The sequence below is a fragment of the Elaeis guineensis genome, chromosome 4, assembly GCF_000442705.2.
Source record: "Elaeis guineensis isolate ETL-2024a chromosome 4, EG11, whole genome shotgun sequence".
NCBI lineage: Eukaryota > Viridiplantae > Streptophyta > Magnoliopsida > Arecales > Arecaceae > Elaeis > Elaeis guineensis.
The window spans coordinates 26,400,492-26,419,128 of NC_025996.2; the positions used below are offsets into that span (position 1 = coordinate 26,400,492).

Genomic DNA, 18,637 nt, shown 5'->3' on the forward strand with positions numbered 1-18,637 from the left:
GTATTTGATGTATTGTCAGAAAATAATAATCTGAATTATTGATAATTTGAATTATCTAAAATCTGAATAGATTGTCAGTAATATTGATTACTGTATTTGGTACATACAGATAATATTGCAGTAAAATTACTGAGAATCTTGATTGACATGTTTGTTATGACAATCAGATTACTGATAATGCAACATCAAATTTTCAAAATATCCTTAAATTAAATTAGTAGTTTAGCATTTGAAACTATTTATTTAATTTTTTAATGATAAAAAATATTATATAAAAAATTTATTATTTTTTAATACTTATTATTATTATTATTATTATTATTATTATTATTTTCCTTCTCCTTCCCTCGCACGCCACACCCCTCCCCCCTCCCCCCACCCTCGACCGTCGTGCCTCCGACACCGCCCCTGATCATTTCGTATCCGGCATCGCCCTCCAGTCTCAGCAACCTCATCCCCACTGCCCCGCTCCACCTCCTCCCGATGCCCTTTCTCACCACCACCATCCCCCTCGGCTCTGTCCCCATCGCCCTCAACACCTTCGCCACATCCCTCGGGCACCATTCCACCATCATGAAGTCCACCACCTCCAGCTCCCCATCACCTCCTCCGCCTCCCCAACCACCAACCCCTGCTCCGCCGCCGATAGCCCCGCTCTCTGCATCACCTCCTCGTACTCTATTGCCAACCTCTTGTTCAGGACGACGTACATGTGTCGCCCCCTCGTGTGCCGTGTGACAGCCTCGAGGCCGAGGCTGGTGGCGGCACCACCGTCGTGCTCTCGGATGGGTCGGGGGAGGGGGCACTGAGAAGACGGTGGTGAAGGGGGGTGGGGCTTGAGAAGATGGTGGCAGAGAGGATGGGGGCCTGAGAGGATAGTGGCAGGGTCGAAAAGAGAGGGGGCACTGAGAGGACGATAACGAAGGAGAGGGGGAGCTCATCGACGACATGGGAGGAAGGTAAACACTATGAGAGGAGAAGAGAAGCAGCACATGAAGAAGAGGACAGAGATAATTTGTCAAAAAAATTACAGATATCATATCTCGATAATTGAATAGTAAGCTCAGGCAATCTATATGCCATGAGAGATAATCTAATACCAATGCGAGATAAATGCATAAAAAGAATATCAAACATAGTATCGATGGCCAATATAAATTGCTGGCAATCTGGATGGATTACCTGCTACCAAACACAACCTTAATAATATAATACCATTGATAACGAGGTACATCCAACGCTATATTTTAACACCACAACTACCAATAGATTAGTGTAAAAATAGATAATTAAAGCAAGAAAATTAAGATTAATGCAAGGATGACACTCATGAAGAGTTTCAGAAACGGACGGAACGGTGATACCAGTTCAAACCAAGAACAATAATACTCGTGCAGAAAGAGCTTGTTCTAGTTGACATTAACAATCTTGACAATGACATCAGACACTTCTAGATCCAAATATAGCCCATACCATATATGCCGTATCATCCCTCCTGGATAAAAAAGTGATCACTGAAATATATATGTTTCTATTGGTTGCGGGAAGGGCCATGAGCTTTATAGATTACAATTGCCTGTTTACAACAGTAACACCGTATGAATGCAGTGCAGCTAGTAAAATGCATTCAAGCTCTAAGTTATTAAAACCGTTGTGACACAAAAGATGAAGAGCCCCCAAGCACGAGCTAGAAGAAGAGACTTAAGCCTCCTGTGAAACTTCACCACCAGATCATTTTCCATAACAATGCTTGGGCGTGCCTTAGAAAAATGCATGCACAAAGCCTAATAAATAAAACTAAAGACTCAACTAACAGATATCAAATGCTAGGAATTAATATATTAAAAAACGCTCAACATCTGATTAATTGTTGTAACATAGCATAGACAACTATTTGGCAACTTTTCGGACGGAAACATCATCGAGCATTAGCCCAAGATGAAGCTCACACGGACCATCAGAACGCGCGCCGCTTTATCTTTTGCTGATTTCGGCTACAGCTGTGTACCCTCCGTAGCATCAAGGAAAAATTCTCCAAAATTGAAGCATGAGCCTCAGCAGAACTCCGTACCATACACTCACATGTACAAGCAATGCTGCATTCATTTCACGTCTTTTAAGCTATCCAAACAATGATAAGGATGACCATGGCTTTCAAATGCTTGCCACACCTGTTGCGGCCAATCACCTCGTCGTCCGATCATCGAAAAATGTGCATCTGCAAAAAAGGGAAGTCCACACTGATCGGAGGCGGCTCCGACGGAGACCCTCCGACGGTCAAGTCAGAGAGGTGACTGGATAACAGTGAAATGAAGACAGAGAGCTCAATCGAGAGAGAGAGAGGAACGAGCCTGTGGATTCAAAGTCGAGAAGTGGCCAGATCCCTTGCACTGTTGCCTTCCCCAATTTATATAGTGGAGCACGGTATGGCGCCGTCATTAATGGCGCGGACAATTGAGAAATTATCAATTCACTGTAGACTATCAGAGTCGCCGTAAAAGTGTCATGTCGCCGTGAGGCTGTCAAATCACTAGGGTTGACAATGCCCTAGGCGGGACAATGCTCCTAGGTGGCCGTGCCGCATGTTGCTGTCAGGACTGACAAGCTCTGGCGGCTGTACGGCGATCGGAGGAGTCGACCGACCCTAGGTCGGCGGCCAGCTGAGTGACGTCGGGTGGAGATTCGGGCCCCTCTGTTGGTCGGCGAGTCTTACGTGAGTCGGCCATCAAACTTCTAGGTTCGGTCGGTCGGAAAAAGTATGCCCGACCGACACATCCTCAGTCGATTGTGGGCCGTTAGTTGGCCGGTGATGGCGCCCGTCGGTCGGTCACTCCGGCTGTCGGTCGGTCGATCGGTCCCTCCGGCCGTCAGTCGGTCGGTCGGTCCCTCCGGCCGTCAGTCGGTCGGTCGGTCCGGCTGTCAGTCGATCGATGGGTATTCCCCAACAGTTGCCCCCCTCCACTCCTGAGTCAGACGGTGAGCTGGCCGATGCTTTTATTTGGGCAGCAACTCTGGGCGAACAGGAGTGGATTCGTCGTATGCCAAATTCCGACCGTACCGAGGGTTGATCCGATGTCAGGCGTCTCATGAATGCCGAGCGATTCGCTGGCGTCAGACGTCTAGTCAGTGTCAGGTGTCACGTCGGCGTCAGGCGGTCGGGTGCCGGACGATTCGGTGTCAGACAACCGGATATCCGGCACCTTCTGGAGAATGTAGACCGTCACCCGGCGCCGATTCTGGGAGCGCGGGGCGCTGTCAGGCGTCCCATCGGGAATGCGAATCGGCGCGGGCGCTTTAATGCGGAACCGCAGCCGCGTTTGCCGCGTGTCGAAGGTGGTTGGGCCGGCGCCCCCCGCATTTAATATGGGCGGTGCGGCCGTCCTGGGATGGGCGCGCCGAATCATCAGGCCGCCCGGAGGCCGCCACGTGTCGCACATCCGTGGGTCTTCGGTCGGCGCGGAGGCATCTCGGCCGTCGGACGGCCCTATATATATAGGACCATCCGGACCCAGGACCTCACTATCGACGTTTTGCTGCCGAAACTCTGTCCGAGCGATTTCTCAATCGTCGCGGGCAGAGCCTTTCCTCCTGCTTCCAGAAGGGGTTTTCTTCCGGTTCGTGGTCTTCCTTTCCTCCTCTTCTTCTTCTTCTTCGCTTCTTCTTCTTCCTCTTCGCTTCTTCTTCTTCTTGTTCGGTTCTGGTGTAATGGCCGGAAATCCGACTCGGGGAGCTCGGTCGAGAAATCCGACCGACGACTCCCGGTCGACTCCGGAAGTTGAGGTTTCCTCGCTTTCGAGGCCGAACATTGATCGGCTTCGGGAGCAGTATTGCATCCCGAAGCAGTTTCAACTCTCCGCCCCAGGGGCCGGCGGTCGGGTTAACAACCCTCCGCCTGGCCAACTGGCGTTGTATGTCGAAGACCTTCGCGCGGGTCTTCGGCTCCCGATTCCGGAGTTCGTCCGAAATTTGCTGAATTATTACGGACTTTGTCCGGCGCAATTGGCGCCGAACTCCGTCCGTCTTATAATTAGCTTTGCGCTGTTGTGTCAGCTTTTGCCGACCAACCCTCGTATCTCGCTCTTTCGGGCCTTCTTTGTGCTCCGACCCCACCCTAAAGCCCGAGGGTGGTGGCTCTTCAACCCCCGGAAGGGCCTTTCCTTCATCACTGGTCTTCCATCCTCCATCCATGGGTGGAAGAACCAGTTTTTCTTTGTATCATCTCCATCTCCTTGGGGCTTCCCTTCCCACTGGGGCGTGCCCCGAACCGAAGCCAATGACAACAGCCGGGTGGAGGCGGACGACCAGGAGGACTTCCACCGACTCAAAGATATGTCGGTCCCGAAGCAGAGGGAGCTTGTTACCGAACAAGCTCTCTATGACGCCGACTTGAGCTTGGTCCCCCGACTAGGTATCGCCCGATCCTCCGGTCCTCTTTTCATTCGGCCTTTCGGTAGCTCTTTGATTAACACTTCTGTCGGTATCGCAGGGACACCTCCAAGAATGCGGCCGACTGACGCCGAGATTCGGCAATTTACAACAAGGACGAGGCCAACATCGGGGGCAGGACCTTCGCGCCCTCCGAAGAAGCCTACTCCAGCGGCGCCGACCATCGAAGCATCGACGACCGATCAATCGGAGCCGGTCATAGCGCTCGCGGCTCCGACGGCACGTACGGAGGAGAGGCCGGTGGAAGAAGCGGCCGAAGGAACATCGGCGGCCTCACCGGTGGCGTTGGAGCCGGATGACGTTCGGGAAACCGAACATCATCCGGCGGCGTCTGTGGCCGCAACGGGGGGTGTTGGTTCAACCTCGAGCATCCCCTCGTTGCCGGTTCCGTCGGTCGGGGCGGCCGATCGAGGGAAAGCCCCGATGGACCCCGCAGACGAAACAAGGTCGGGGAGTCGCACTGTGCCGCCCAGCGCACAGTTCTCCGAAGGGGCGTCGGCGTTGGCCGACCACAACCTGGCCAGGAGGTTGTGCCAGGGAATCCTCCTCCCTGCCGACGTGGAGGCGTTGAGGTCTCGGCAAGTGACCGAGATGCTGTCGTCGTTCTATCCGACCATGGTCGAGGTAAGCTTTGTTCCGCATCCTTTTTCCTTAGTGTTCTCGTCAATTTGTTTTTCTGACGAAACACTTGTGTCGGCAGCTGATCTACACCATGTCGGAGCTTGAAGCCGGATACCATAAGTTCGGGAACGTCCGGACGGCTTGGAAGGAGAGGTCGGCGGCGGCCGAAGCCGACAAAGCAATGCTGGTCGACCACTTGAAGCAGTCGGCTGACCGGGAGGCCAAGTTGGTAGACGAAGTCTCCCGGCTCGGGGCCGAGCTAAGGTCAGCCAAAAAGGAATCCAAACGCAAGGGCCGGACGGTGCATCGTCTGCGGCGCGAGCGGGATGGCGTTGCCGCCGAACTCCAAGGCGAGCGTGAGCAGCTTCGGGTCAGCCTGGAGAGGCTCGCCAAAGCTGAGGAGGACCTATCGATCGCCCAGGCCGACGCCGACATAGCGAAGGCAGAAGCAGAGTCGGCAAAGGACTCGCTCGACCGGGCGGAGGAGGAAGCAAGGTCGGCAAAGGAGTCGGCCAGTCGGGCGGTGGAGGACTTTCGGGCCTCCGACCAGTACCGGGAGGAGATGCTCGAGTCGGGCTTCGCGTCGTACCGGGTGGGGTACGAGGACGGTCGGGATGCGATCCAGGCCTTGTACCCGGAGCTGGACCTCAGCAGCATCATCCCACCGGGGGCCGAGGAGCAAGCCACCGAGGAGATGGCCGACCAGCCATCGGGAGGCGTCGCCGTAGCGGAGGAAGCCGTCCCAGAGCAAGTGGCGCCGACTGCCAGTCCCCCGCCGACCGATGGTCCTGCTTCGGCCATCGACCCAGCGCCGATCGTGGTCGACACACCGGTCATCCCCGATCTTCCGTCGATCGAGGAGATCGACTCAGAAGGATAATCGGGCCTTGCCGACTTTAGCTTCTTTTGTCTTTTCCTTTTTTGGAATACTTGTAATCGGGCTTCGACCCGACTTTGTAAACTTCCTTTTGACTTTGAATGAAAACTTCCCTTATTTTTTTCTTTGTCTGTTTCTTTTATGTATATTGTTGAATGTCTTCGTGAGTCGCTAACCCATGTAAGTCGCTAACTCACATAAGTTGGTTAGGACGTTCGGCAACTCGTGCCGCCACGAAGGTAGAGTAAGTCCCGACTTTGGATCGGCCTTTGATAGTCAAGGTCGTTAGTCGGGCGCGTCTGCTGAGTCGGGAGCCGACCGAACGTGGTAAAGGTTCGGTAGTCGGGTCTCCACTAACGCGTTCAGTCGAATGTCGTCCGGCGCATTCAATCGAGGGAGCACCGATAAGTCGGACCCCGATACCCTTGCGTCGGATATACTTACTGTGCCTCACGATATACGGTGGTAGGCCGAATATCTCCCGGCCGGCCGTAGCCCGGTCGGTAAATCATGAATGCGACTGAGGTCGCATTGTGCGATAAACGGTGGTAAGCCGAATATCCTTCGACCGACCGTAGCTCGGTCGGGAGTCGCGACGTCGGTCGCGTAGGCATTTCGCCTTTCTTTGGTCGGGGCCCGATTGGCATGTCGGTCGATGGTCTGGCCCGAAAGTTCGACCGTAGAAGGAGTGTCAACTCCCGTTAGTACAGATGCATCGGTCCTTGTAAGGGTCCGATGTGTCGTCGAAGGTCGAAGGAGTGTAACTCCCGTTAATACAGATGCATCGGTCCTTGTAAGGGTCCGATGTGTCACCGACGATAGGGTCGTCGGTTTCAGGCGGATACCAAGCCCAAGTCGGCATGTCGGGGCTTGACCTTGGTGAGCGCCGATCGTTAGTCGAAGAGTTAAAACTCCGAGATTTCAAACCGAATTTGTATTCCGACTGGACAATTACAAAGTTCATTGGTAATACAACTTCAAGTTGTCGGCGTTCCAAGTTCGGAGAATGGGTTTCCCTTCAAGGGTCTCCAGTCGGTAGGCTCTCAGACCATAGGTGTCTGCTACCTTGTAGGGCCCTTCCCAATTTGGAGCCAACTTCCCTTGGTCCAGGGGCTTCGAGACTTCTGCCTTCCTCAGGACTAAGTCACCAGGCCTGAAAAGCTTTGGTCTGACCTTGGCGTTGTAATACCGAGCGACCTTCTGTCGGTACGAAGCCATGCGAATTTGAGCCTCGTCTCGTAGTTCGGAGAGGAGATCTAGGTCGGCCCTCCGACACTCGGAGTTGTCCGGCTCTTGATACCGCTCGACTCTTGAAGACGGCAGTCCAATCTCGAGCGGGATCATTGCCTCCGTCCCGTAGGCCAAGCTGAAAGGCGACTCTCCGGTCGAAACGCGGGGGGTCGTTCGGTAAGCCCACAGAACGGAGCCTAGCTCGTCGACCCAGAGGCCTTTGGCTTCGTTTAGTCGGGTCTTGAGTCCGTGGAGCAAGGTCCGATTGGTCACCTCGACTTCGCCGTTGGACTGGGGGTGCCCGACTGAAGTCAGTCGTTGTGTGATGTGGAACCTGACGCAGAAGTCTCTGAAGTCTTGGTTGTCGAATTGCCGCCCGTTGTCGGTGATGATAATATGCGGCAATCCGAACCTGAAGATAATGGACTTTTGGATAAAGTCCTCCATCTTCCGCTCGGTGATCTGCGCCAATGGTTCGGCCTCCACCCATTTGGTGAAGTAGTCGATGGCGACAACTATGAACTTTCTCTGACCCGACGCTGGAGGAAAAGGATCGAGAATATTGACCCCCCACTGGGCGAAGGGCCATGGAGCGACAATAGGAGCAATTTGGCTGGCCGGTTGGTGTTGAATGTTGGCGTACTTTTGACAAGGTTCGCACCTCCGGACCAACTCGGCTGCGTCCTTCCTCATGGTAGGCCAGTAGTAACCTTGTCGCAGGACTTTGTAGGCCAGAGACTTGCCCCCAAGTGATTTCTGCAAATTCCCTCGTGCACCTCTCGAAGAGCGTAGTCGGCGTCGGTCGGTCCCAAGCACCTAAGCAAGGGGAGGGAGAACGACCTCTTGTAGAGTCAGCCATCCAAGATTACATATTGGGAGGCTGACCATCGGAGCCGCTTGGCCCCCGCGGGATCCTCGGGACCGATCCCGTCTGTCAGATACCGAACGATCGGGTCCATCCAACTTGGTTCGGCCGTCAGCTGCTGTACTTCTTCGACCCGATCGATGCTCGGCTGCTCGAGGGTCTCCACGAACGTCCGACCCAAAGAGTCGAAGGCCGAAGTCGCCAGTCTGGAGAGTGCGTCGGCACGGGCGTTCTCCGACCTAGGGATGTGGGAAATTTCAAAATACCTGAGACGTGCCACGAGGTCCTTCACTTTCTGAAGGTATTTGACCATGGTCGGATCTCGTACCTCGAATTCGCCCTTGACCTGTCCCACGATCAGCTGAGAGTCGGAGAATGCCCGGAGGCTGTCGACGCCCAGTTCCCTCGCCATCCTCAAGCCAGCGAGGAGTGCTTCGTATTCGGCTTGGTTGTTGGAGGCCTTGAAGTCGAATCGGAGGGCATACTCGGTGACCACCCCATCCAAATTCGTGAGCAGGAGCCCGGCCCCGCTCCCCTGAGCGTTTGAAGCTACGTCGATGTGTAGTACCCAGGTGGAGACCGGATCTGGCTCGGGGTCCGCGTCTCGTCTCGGGTCTTCAGCTCCTGACCCTTGGTCGGTTGTCGGGCACTCGGCGATGAAGTCGGCCAAGACCTGAGCCTTCAAGGCAGGCCGTGGTCGGTACTGAATGTCGAACTCGCTGAGCTTCATCGCCCACTTTGCCAGTCGTCCAGATGTATCCGGTCGGCGCAATATCGCCCTCAGGGGCTGGTTGGTGAGGATCACTATGGCATGAGCCTGGAAGTATGGACGGAGTCGTTACGCGGAGACGGTCAGGGCGAAAATCATCTTTTTCATCTCCGAATATCTGGCTTCGGCGCCGTGGAGCACCTTGCTGATGTAGTAGATAGGCTGATGGGTTCGGTTCTCGTTTTCTCGGACGAGCACCGAACTGATCGCCTCAGAAGATGTGGCCAAGTAGAGATACAAGGTCTCCCCGACCTGCGGCTTTACGAGCAGCGGCGGGAAAGCCAAGTACTTCTTCAAGTCTTCGAAGGCCCGTTGGCACTCATCCGACCAAGAAAAACCATTTGCCTGGCGCAAAGTTTTGAAAAATGGGAGGCACCTTTCAGCTGATCGAGAAATGAATCGGCTAAGAGCGACGATTTTTTCGTTCAGCTGTTGGACCTCCTTCTTGGTGTTCGGATGACGCATGTCGAGGATTGCCTTTATCTTCTCAGGGTTGGCCTCAATCCCTCTCTGAGAAACGAGGAACCCGAGGAACTTCCCTGAGGTCACCCCAAAAGTGCACTTGGTCGGGTTTAGCTTCATTCGGTGTCGTCGTAGGGTGCGGAAGGTCTCCTCGAGATCCTGAACATGATCCGGGATCTGCGCACTTTTCACCAGCATGTCGTCCACGTACACCTCCATGTTGCGCCCGATCTGATCTTTAAAGACCTTATTGACGAGTCGCTGGTAGGTGGTGCCGGCGTTCTTCAGTCCGAAGGGCATCACCCGATAACAGTAGAGGCCCTTGGGAGTCACGAAGGTGGTATGCTCCTCGTCCTCAGGCGCCATCCGGATCTGGTTGTATCCGACGAAGGCATCCATGAAGCTGAGCAGTCGAAATCCGGACGTCGCGTCCACCAGCTGGTCGATCTTTGGAAGTGGAAAGCTATCTTTTGGGCAGGCTCGGTTCAGGTCGGTATAGTCGATGCAAATCCTCCACTTCCCGTTGGCTTTTTTGACCATGACAACATTGGCGAGCCAATCGGGATACGTGGATTCTCGGATGAAGCCCGCTTCGAGTAGCTTGTCCACTTCTTCGTCGATGGCCCTCTGCCTCTCTGGAGCGAAGGACCTTTTCTTCTGCCTCACCGGCCTCATCGTCGGGTCGATGTTGAGTCAGTGGGTTATTGTTTCTGGGGGCATGCCCGACATATCTGCTGCCGACCAAGCAAATATGTCGGCGTTGGCCGTCAGCAGCTCCGCCAATCGTCGTCGTTCGGGGTCGGGCAGTTGAGACCCGACCCAAACCTTCCGGTCAGGACTTTTCGCTATCGGGATCGCCACGAGCTGCTCCACCGGCGAACCTCGTTCTTCCTCCTCCCGCTGGTCCAGCTTGTCGATCGTCAGGAAGCCCTTCGACTCGTCGTTTTGAGCGGAGATCTGGAAGCATCGTCGGGCGAGCTGTTGATCCCCGCGCATTTCTCCGACCCCATTTTTGGTCGGGAACCGAACGAGGAGATGGTACGTCGAGACGATTGCCTTGAGGGCATTTAGTCCGGGTCGTCCAAGTATGGCGTTGTAGGCCGAGGGCACTTGGACGACCGCGAAAGTTAAGTGGACCGTGCTTTGTCGTGGTTCGGTGCCGGCCGTTATAGGCAGGGTAATTTCTCCTTCCGTCGTGACAGCGTCTCCGGCAAAGCCGATCAAGGGCATGGAGACCCTCTTAAGTCGGTCGGTTGACAGTTGCATCCGGAAGAAGGTCGAGTAAAACAAAACATTTGTCGAACTTCCATTATCAACAAAAATTCTTTTTACATCATAATTCGCTATTGTTGCCGAAACAACAACAGCATCGTCGTGGGGAGTTTGGATGCCCCGAACGTCTTCCTCCGTAAAAGTGATTACATCGTCCGGGCGTGGCTTTTTCGTCGGCTCCCCCCCCGCGGATGTCCCCGGGCCCGGCCGCTTGGAGATTATGTTGATGACTCTGGCCGTCGGCTGATTAGTCGCCGCTTCTTCAGTCGGCTTGGGTCGTCGATCGGCAACTGGTTGAGTCGGCGGGCCCTTCCGAAATTTACCGAGATACCCCCGACGAATGAGGGCTTCAATCTCATCCTTGAGCTGGATGCACTGCTCGGTGTTGTGGCCGTGGCCTCGGTGAAATCGGCAGTACTTCCGACGGTCGAGGCCTTTTGCCTTCAGAGGCGGAGGCCGTCGCAGGTATTCCTCCCCCTCGATCTCCATTAGAATCTACGCACGAGGAGCGGAGAGAGGAGTGTAGGAGTCATACCTGGCGCACCAATCTGTTGCGGCCAATCGCCTCGTCGTCCGATCGTCGGGGAACGTGCGCCTGCAAAAAAGGGAAGTCCACACTGACCGGAGGCGGCTCCGGCGGGGACCCTCCGACGGTCAAGTCAGAGAGGTGACTGGGCAACAGTGAAATGAAGACAGAGAGCTCAATCGAGAGAGAGAGAGAGAGGAGCGAGCCTGTGGATTCAAAGTCGAGAAGTGGCCAGATCCCTTGCACTGTTGCCTTCCCCGATTTATATAGTGGAGCACGGTATGGCGCCGTCATTAATGGCGCGGACAATTGAGGAATTGTCAACTCACTGTAGACTGTCAGAGTCGCCGTAAAAGTGTCATGTCGCCGTGAGGCTGTCAAATCACTAGGGTTGACAATGCCCTAGGCGGGACAATGCTCCTAGGTGGCCGTGCCGTATGTTGCTGTCAGGACTGACAAGCTCTGGCGGCTGTACGGCGATCGGAGGAGTCGACCGACCCTAGGTCGGCGGCCAGCTGAGTGGCGTCGGGTGGAAATTCGGGCCCCTCTGTTGGTCGGCGAGTCTTACGTGAGTCGGTCATCAGACTTCTAGGTTCGGTCGGTCGGAAAAAATATGCCCGACCGACACATCCTTAGTCGGTTGTGGGCCGTTAGTTGGCCGGTGATGGCGTCCGTCGGTCGGTCGCTCCGGCTGTCGGTCGGTCGATCGGTTCCTCCGGCCGTCAGTCGGTCAGTCGATCCCTCCGGCCGTCAGTCGGTCGGTCGATCCGGCTGTCAGTTGGTCGGTGAGTATTCCCCAACAACACCGAACAGCATAATGTAGAATATCAAATTAGAAACACTGAACTTGTTCTCAAACAATAGTTCCTGTTAGTAAAACATCAGCTTGTGGTAAATCTTCGTCCAGTGGTTGGTAGTACCAGAACCAGACTTGTACTTGCAGCTGCTGTTATAAATACGTTCGGAACGCAACCCACTTATTCCATGTTTGACAATCCATATTCACCCCTGAATGGTTAAACGTATCAGCATCCGAGACATGGCTAGGACAGGAGCATCAACAACCACCAACTTATGAAGCCTACTGAATCAAGCACCAGGGTACTTATCAATCTGTATAGCATTACAAAAAGAAAAAAAAAAACGAAAACGAAAACAAATGCCAGCTAACAACCAAAGAGGAAACAAATAAGACTAAAATGTCCAGGTCTGGCACAACAACGAAGTCCAATATTGTAAACATGAAAAAACTTCAAACGGTAATCCTCATCCTAGCATATGGAAAGTGAGTATCAAACAGGTATATTGATTTAGCATATCATACAAATTCCAATAAACAGTGCTAACTTATATCTACAATTGCTATCTTGCACAGAGTACACCACCAATTGTAACTGCCACACAGTAACAATCACCTCAATATTTTCAATTTACCATGACAGGCATGTTACAGATCCCCCATCTTTCTACTTGTCATGGAACCTTTAAATTTACAACACAGATGAACATACCAACAGACCACTAACTTCAGCTACCCAAACAACAGAGATAAATGGTGCTTCCCACATCAGCAATAACCTTTCCAAATGTACCGATCTTCATTCAGCACACTTCACACCTGAAAGATAAACCTGGGATCGTATAATGCTTTCCCGAATCATAAAACCTGGCATCACCATAAGCCCAACTTTAGGTCTTTGATCTTCCTCACCCAAAATAATGTTCTTCACCACACTTTCCATATAAACCTCCGAGAACTTGCTCCCATTTCTCACCTGAAAAACTTTAACTTTCGGATCAAAGGAATATGCCAACCTGTGCAACATCCATATTGACTTTGCCAACTTCAGAAATGCCTGGTAGAATGCTGTCCTAGGATGCCCACCACTCATTACATGGTTCCTCTGATCCAGATTACCGAAGAAAGATCCCTCCATTTTCGGGTGAACAACCATTAAATACTTGCTCCTGCAAAACTTTCCAAAAACTGAATCTGGGTTTTGGCTCAATATATCCAATGGATCCATGGCTCTTACCGCAAGAAACTGATGGAAGAAGCCCTCATTAGACGTAGAAAGACCACCTGCCTCAACAGAGAAACTCTTCTCGTGGAATCCACTGAACATTCTCTGGCAAATGTGTGACTCAAATGCATACTTTTTGTGTGCCCTTCTTGCATAAACAACCGCTGGTTCAACTGCATTGGCTGCTGCATCAAGGTCCCACCCTGCTGCTTTCATCATGTTAATCAAAGGCTTTGAGAAATCATGGATGGACTTGTATGCTGTATCTACAGCAGAAGAGAACAAGGTAGGGGTCAACTCAACAGAGAAGAAGTTATTTTCTTCTTCAGAGTCCTCACGTTCCTTGGAAAGCAAACCCCTCTGTTTGAGTTTCTTCTCAAGTTTCAGCTTTCTCTGAGTTGACTCCTGAATTTGTTGCTGAAATTGAACAATCTCAGAGTCTCTAGTCTGAATCTGGGACTCAAATTTTTTTACCATGACCTCATAAGTTTTTAATAGGCTTTGTTGCTCTTGTATTTCTGAAACTAGATGCGAATCTTTAGGTGTTGCTGATGTGATTTTGGGGTTTTTATCCCTATAGGAATGCTTGAGCTCGGACAACTTCATGATCTCCTCTATAACAAGCTTATCAGCAGCCTGAATCTTGTCTGGGTCATAGGGAGTATGAGCTTCCTGGAGTTGAATATATGCAGCTTTGAGAGAGGAAATGTTACTAAAAATCTTGGATATGAGAACCTCCATGGAGTCCTTATTCTGATTCACACTCTCATCCATTGGTTGAGGATAAACCTTCTGATTGTTGTTATCATGGTTCTGCATTTCCTTGGGCCCTGTTCGTAGCATAACTTCCTTTCCTGAAGGGGCAGCTGTTCCAGGTAATTTCTGCCAGGTGACCGACCAAATTTATCATGTATAATTTCTCATAAATAATTTAGAAAAAAGGATCTACAACACCAATTTTAGCACAATTGCATACGGAGCATTTATGAATTAACAGCACAATTAACAAGACACCTATAACGGAAATCAATGCAATCTTATGATCATATCAATTGATCTAACATGACAAGAATCATGTGTCATTACCAATCTTTCCAACACCGGATGGCGGTAAAAGTAAGTTTATGAAAACTTAATACTGCTTAAATTGTACACCTATGCAAATGCCAGTAATAGAGTAATGGACAGGCTGCATAAAACTGTGAGCAAAAAATATACCAAACGAATTGTAACACAGAGAACAGACTAAATAGATATAAAAAATATAAGATAGATGATGTGTCTGACTAAAAATCATGAGCTCACCAAAATTCGTTCAGCTCAAAGATACAACACGTTCAAGAAGGCTCTATAAACTTGATTATCCATTCAACATTCCCCAGGAAAAGATAGCTCTACTTCACAAAAATTTAAAGTACAATGTCATAAATGAAGTCTTTTGCCATTAACAGGGCCAGCCATTGTAATAGATCAAGACATCACCGATGACACAGTGTAGGGTGGCATACCTTGTCACTTTCCCTAAACTTGGAAAAACTTTAAATGAAAAAGGAAACAAGGCGAGTTTTGAAATTTAAAATTACATCGTATCTAAGGCATGAAGTTTAAACACAAACTAATTGAAATAAAATCCCAAAACCAACATATGCAGATTCCTAAGTAAAAACCCACTAACATATGCAATGGTTAACTAATAGGTAGCTGGGCCTTTGAAAAGTGAACACCAAGGGGACATACTGTCTCAGGCAAATTAGCAAATACTGATATATGGTGCCACATCTTTGTCAGAACCATGACAGAAGGGCCTAAATCAGAGCTATATCCTACCACTCCAACAACTGGAATAGAAATTTTGGCAAATTAGAAGTGTACAACCTGTGGGAAAGGCAAAAGTCTGATAAGACACTTGAAATTTTCACTTAATTTTCCAATATACATCCTTATTCCTTAACTCCTTCACTGTTGATTTCTTCTATCTGTAATTAAATTTGCATGTATTCTCGAGCAATCTATTTGAGAGCCTATCAATTTTTTTTTATAAAATACCACGATTATACCTTGGTTGATATTATCTTGATCATTAAATTTTAGCTTTATACCTTGGTTGATATTATCTTGATCATTAAATTTTAGCTTGAATGCAGTCCTAACAGTTTTCAAAAGATCAACACTGAAATCTTGGATCCTCACATATATAAATTCAATATCCAGAAGTAAAACTATGCAATTATTTTTTTTACCACGTATTGTTATTCGATTTTACCTATCTTTCATGTTAACAGTTGTAAAAGAAACAGTAGTTGGTTTTACAAGCTGTGTAGCTTTCAATGCACAAAAAAGATTACCATAAATATCCAGTCAGCGATAGCTGATGCATGAGTTCATTTCACTGTTCTTTAACGGGCATATACTTGGGATGTAATGAAGTAAAGTAATGATACCATTGATGATGATATACATCTATACCATGAACACAACATGCTCTAACATATACAGAATATAAGGGTCAACCTTTGAAAGAAATGATAGGAGAAAGATGCTTGCACAAGCAGCTCCTCTGCCAATGACCACCCTTTCACTGAATAATCAACCAGCTCCTGATCTTAGAAGGTAAAAATAAGGCTCAAAGAAATTTGATGGAATGATATCCTATATATTTGCTTATAGTTCCAACTCACCAAGTAATGTGGGGCAGGGCATCAACGATAAGGGGTTTCAGAAAACCATATGACAATCCCTACCACCGTGGTCCACAATCTAAAATTAGCCTTCATGCAAGAACCCTTTTCTAACCTTTCTCCTCTCCAAAACTCAATAGGCACCTCTTCTAGAGCTTACTTTTTTTCCTTTTGTTTTTTTGCAGCAGATATTTTCTAGAAACAGGACACATGTTGCTGATATCCGGTGGTGGAAGACAAAGCATGCCGGTGAATTGAATAAAAATCTTAGGAGTCTACAACATAAACAAAAAAACATGATGTTTATCATGGTGTCAAAATTCTTTTTTTTTTTTTTTTATTTCTTTAAACCCTTAGCTTCATCCTTAATTTCAATAAGTTCTATAGCTTGCCACCATTTTCCCTTCTTCCTGCCAACTCTCGTAGAGCTCACTCATCCTCTAGTAGCACATGTTAATCCATATCAGACTGACCTATCACTTGAACAAGACTGGGCATAAGTTATGGTCATGATACCTCTCCCAGTTCACTCATGAAGCACCTAGAACAGGAAGCAATAATAGCAGTCTACACAGATCCTCAGGTTATGTCACTGAGGTTATGTTTCGTGATGCTATATGGTGGAGCCAAAAGAGTGCACAGAAACTAGCCTCTCAGATGGTCAACTTCCATGACAATTAACAATTAAATCACAAAAACTGTAATTCATTCCAACATTTGGAATTTTTTGTAGCATATAGTAGTCACTTACTGGTTATATAAATTCTTCAGAAACTTGTAGCTTAGCACACACTGATTAGTGGATATTTTCTCAAGCAAGAACAGGAAGAAGATCAATCATGACCATGAAATTTCACAGATTTTTCTATAAATTTCCATCTATCAGAAACCCATCGACATTTTTTGATATTGGATATTAACTCCGCTTCCCATCTAAAAACGCTTCATGATTTTTCTCCTTCTCACAACATACTTCTTAAACATCACTTTCCAAGTTACAGGCAAATCATGCCATCTCCTGCAAGTTTCTTTTGTTTTCCCCTTACATTTTATTGTTTTGCTCCAAATATAAGTAGTAGTTATCTCTTTACAAGCCATATACATCGGTCTGGCTCCAAATGTCAGTGCAAATATGTGGAGAAGTTGAAAATATCCGCCCCCATCAACCAAATCGAAAAGTGGGATGATCCATAAACCATTTCACAAAGGATTGACTGATAGAATCGAAAGGAAAAAACAATGATAAACACTCAGGGAACTTGCAGGTTTTAAACCTACAATATCCCCACAAAATTTGATCCATAAATTCATAATCAATAATTACCATGCCATTATTTTGGATCCGCTAACTATCTATCCTTTCTACCAAGGATCAAGTACACACAAGTACCAAATCTTTGCAAGATCTTCATCACAACACCGTCCAGAAATGAAGAACATCCCTTAGGAATTTGTGAGCCTAACCCATACCGAGCATGATTATCCTTGAACATTTCACCGCATCCACCCAGATCTATGCATAGAAAAACATGATCTTTAATTATCGAGGGCGATAAAACAAATTCACAACATTATCACGTAAAAATAAGCGAAAAAAATAAACCACCAAATACGAGCGAATAATATTCAAGCTTCAAGAGGCTTGGTATAATACCTTTTTTCTTTTTTTTTTACTTTTTCCTTTTCTCCTTATGTTTCCTCTATTCCACCGGATCCAGCCAGAGTCACCATGCTTTGCGAGGGCCGGCGTCGATACCTAAGGGCGAGGGTTACGGTTCCGAGCTCATCTCCATTCCCGGAAAGAAAGTGTGACGTGTCACATCCTTGGATTCCCCCTGAAGTGATGATGTTTCCACTGCCGGGCAAATGCTTCGTGTTCAGCATGCCCCAAAAAAAAAAAAAAATTACCGGTTAGGTATTTTACATCATTCAGTAAAAAATGATCATGTCAATCTAAAAAATTAATTTTCTATTTTAATTAATAAAAATTATCAGCTAGTGATTAAAGTAAATCTTTTTTTTTCTTTAAAACTTTTAAATCAAATTTAGATAAGAGTTTTTTTTTCAATAACGAATGATGTGGTTATTTTTTATTGAATAATGCAAGATAGAACGACTCTAACCAATAACTTAATTACCACGCTAATCAACAACTCCAAGCGGTCCATGGGTTAGAATGTCGTTTTTCTGCTTTCTAAAACTGTTGGTTCCATCGTGGCCGTTCATCTGTGGAGGGCCGACACGAGTCCCATCCATGTGTCACCCGACCTGAACGGTGTCTTGATCCAGGTAGGACGTCGTCGTGCTTGGATGGGCATAAAGCCTGCTAGTACCATATGCCATGGACTTCTTACTCTGTGGTTCTCTCAAAAATTTCGTCACCTCGTGGGAGTGGTCTGCTATAGTGCTCTTTTTTTTTTTTTTTTTAGGGTAAAAGTTTGATATAGTGCTTTGAGTGTACCTTACAGAACGTCCGTGGTTGAATTGCGGCATGTACAATGAGTTCTTTGCTGCCGCAATCTAGAGGTGGCAATGGTTTGGGATAGGTCTAAATTCAGGTCAAGTAAGAATAGGACTGAGATTCTTGTGAAAAATTAGATTCGGAAGTCGGTCCTGCGGTAACTAGCCGGCAAAGGTACGGTTTGTTCAAAACAGGCAAGTCCCGTAAGCATGTGAGGTGACTCGCACGTGTGATGGAGGGGGTCGGCCGCCGCACGCGCGCGTCGGTCGCGGACAACCCCGAAGCACCCGCGGGCTCCGGTGTCGCCCCCTCGGGGTGGCCGCGGCGGTGCAAGGCAGGTCAGAAGGATGCGTGCGGAGCGAGATGCGAGTCCGACCGTGCCGCGGGGGGCTCGGATCCGACCGCG

The 18,637-nt window shown here is 48.9% G+C and overlaps 1 protein-coding gene across 5 annotated transcripts; it reads right to left on the reverse strand.

Moving 5' to 3' along the window:
- Nucleotides 1-12,345: 12,345 nt before the first annotated feature.
- LOC105043269 (protein GRAVITROPIC IN THE LIGHT 1) lies at nucleotides 12,346-17,651 on the reverse strand. 5 transcript variants are annotated; one of them, XM_019850281.3, is made up of 3 exons: nucleotides 17,425-17,651; nucleotides 17,161-17,283; nucleotides 12,346-13,974 (listed from the first exon to the last, which is right to left on the reverse strand). In XM_019850281.3, the coding sequence occupies exon 3, from the start codon at nucleotides 13,933-13,935 to the stop codon at nucleotides 12,667-12,669; it is 1,269 nt and encodes a 422-aa protein (XP_019705840.2). In that variant the 5' UTR covers nucleotides 13,936-13,974; nucleotides 17,161-17,283; nucleotides 17,425-17,651; the 3' UTR covers nucleotides 12,346-12,666. The 5 variants fall into 5 exon arrangements, with proteins under 5 accessions (XP_019705840.2, XP_019705839.2, XP_010919051.2 ...); XM_019850280.3 differs by having other exon boundaries at nucleotides 17,155-17,283; XM_010920749.3 differs by having other exon boundaries at nucleotides 17,095-17,283.
- Between the last annotated feature and the right edge of the window lie 986 nt (nucleotides 17,652-18,637).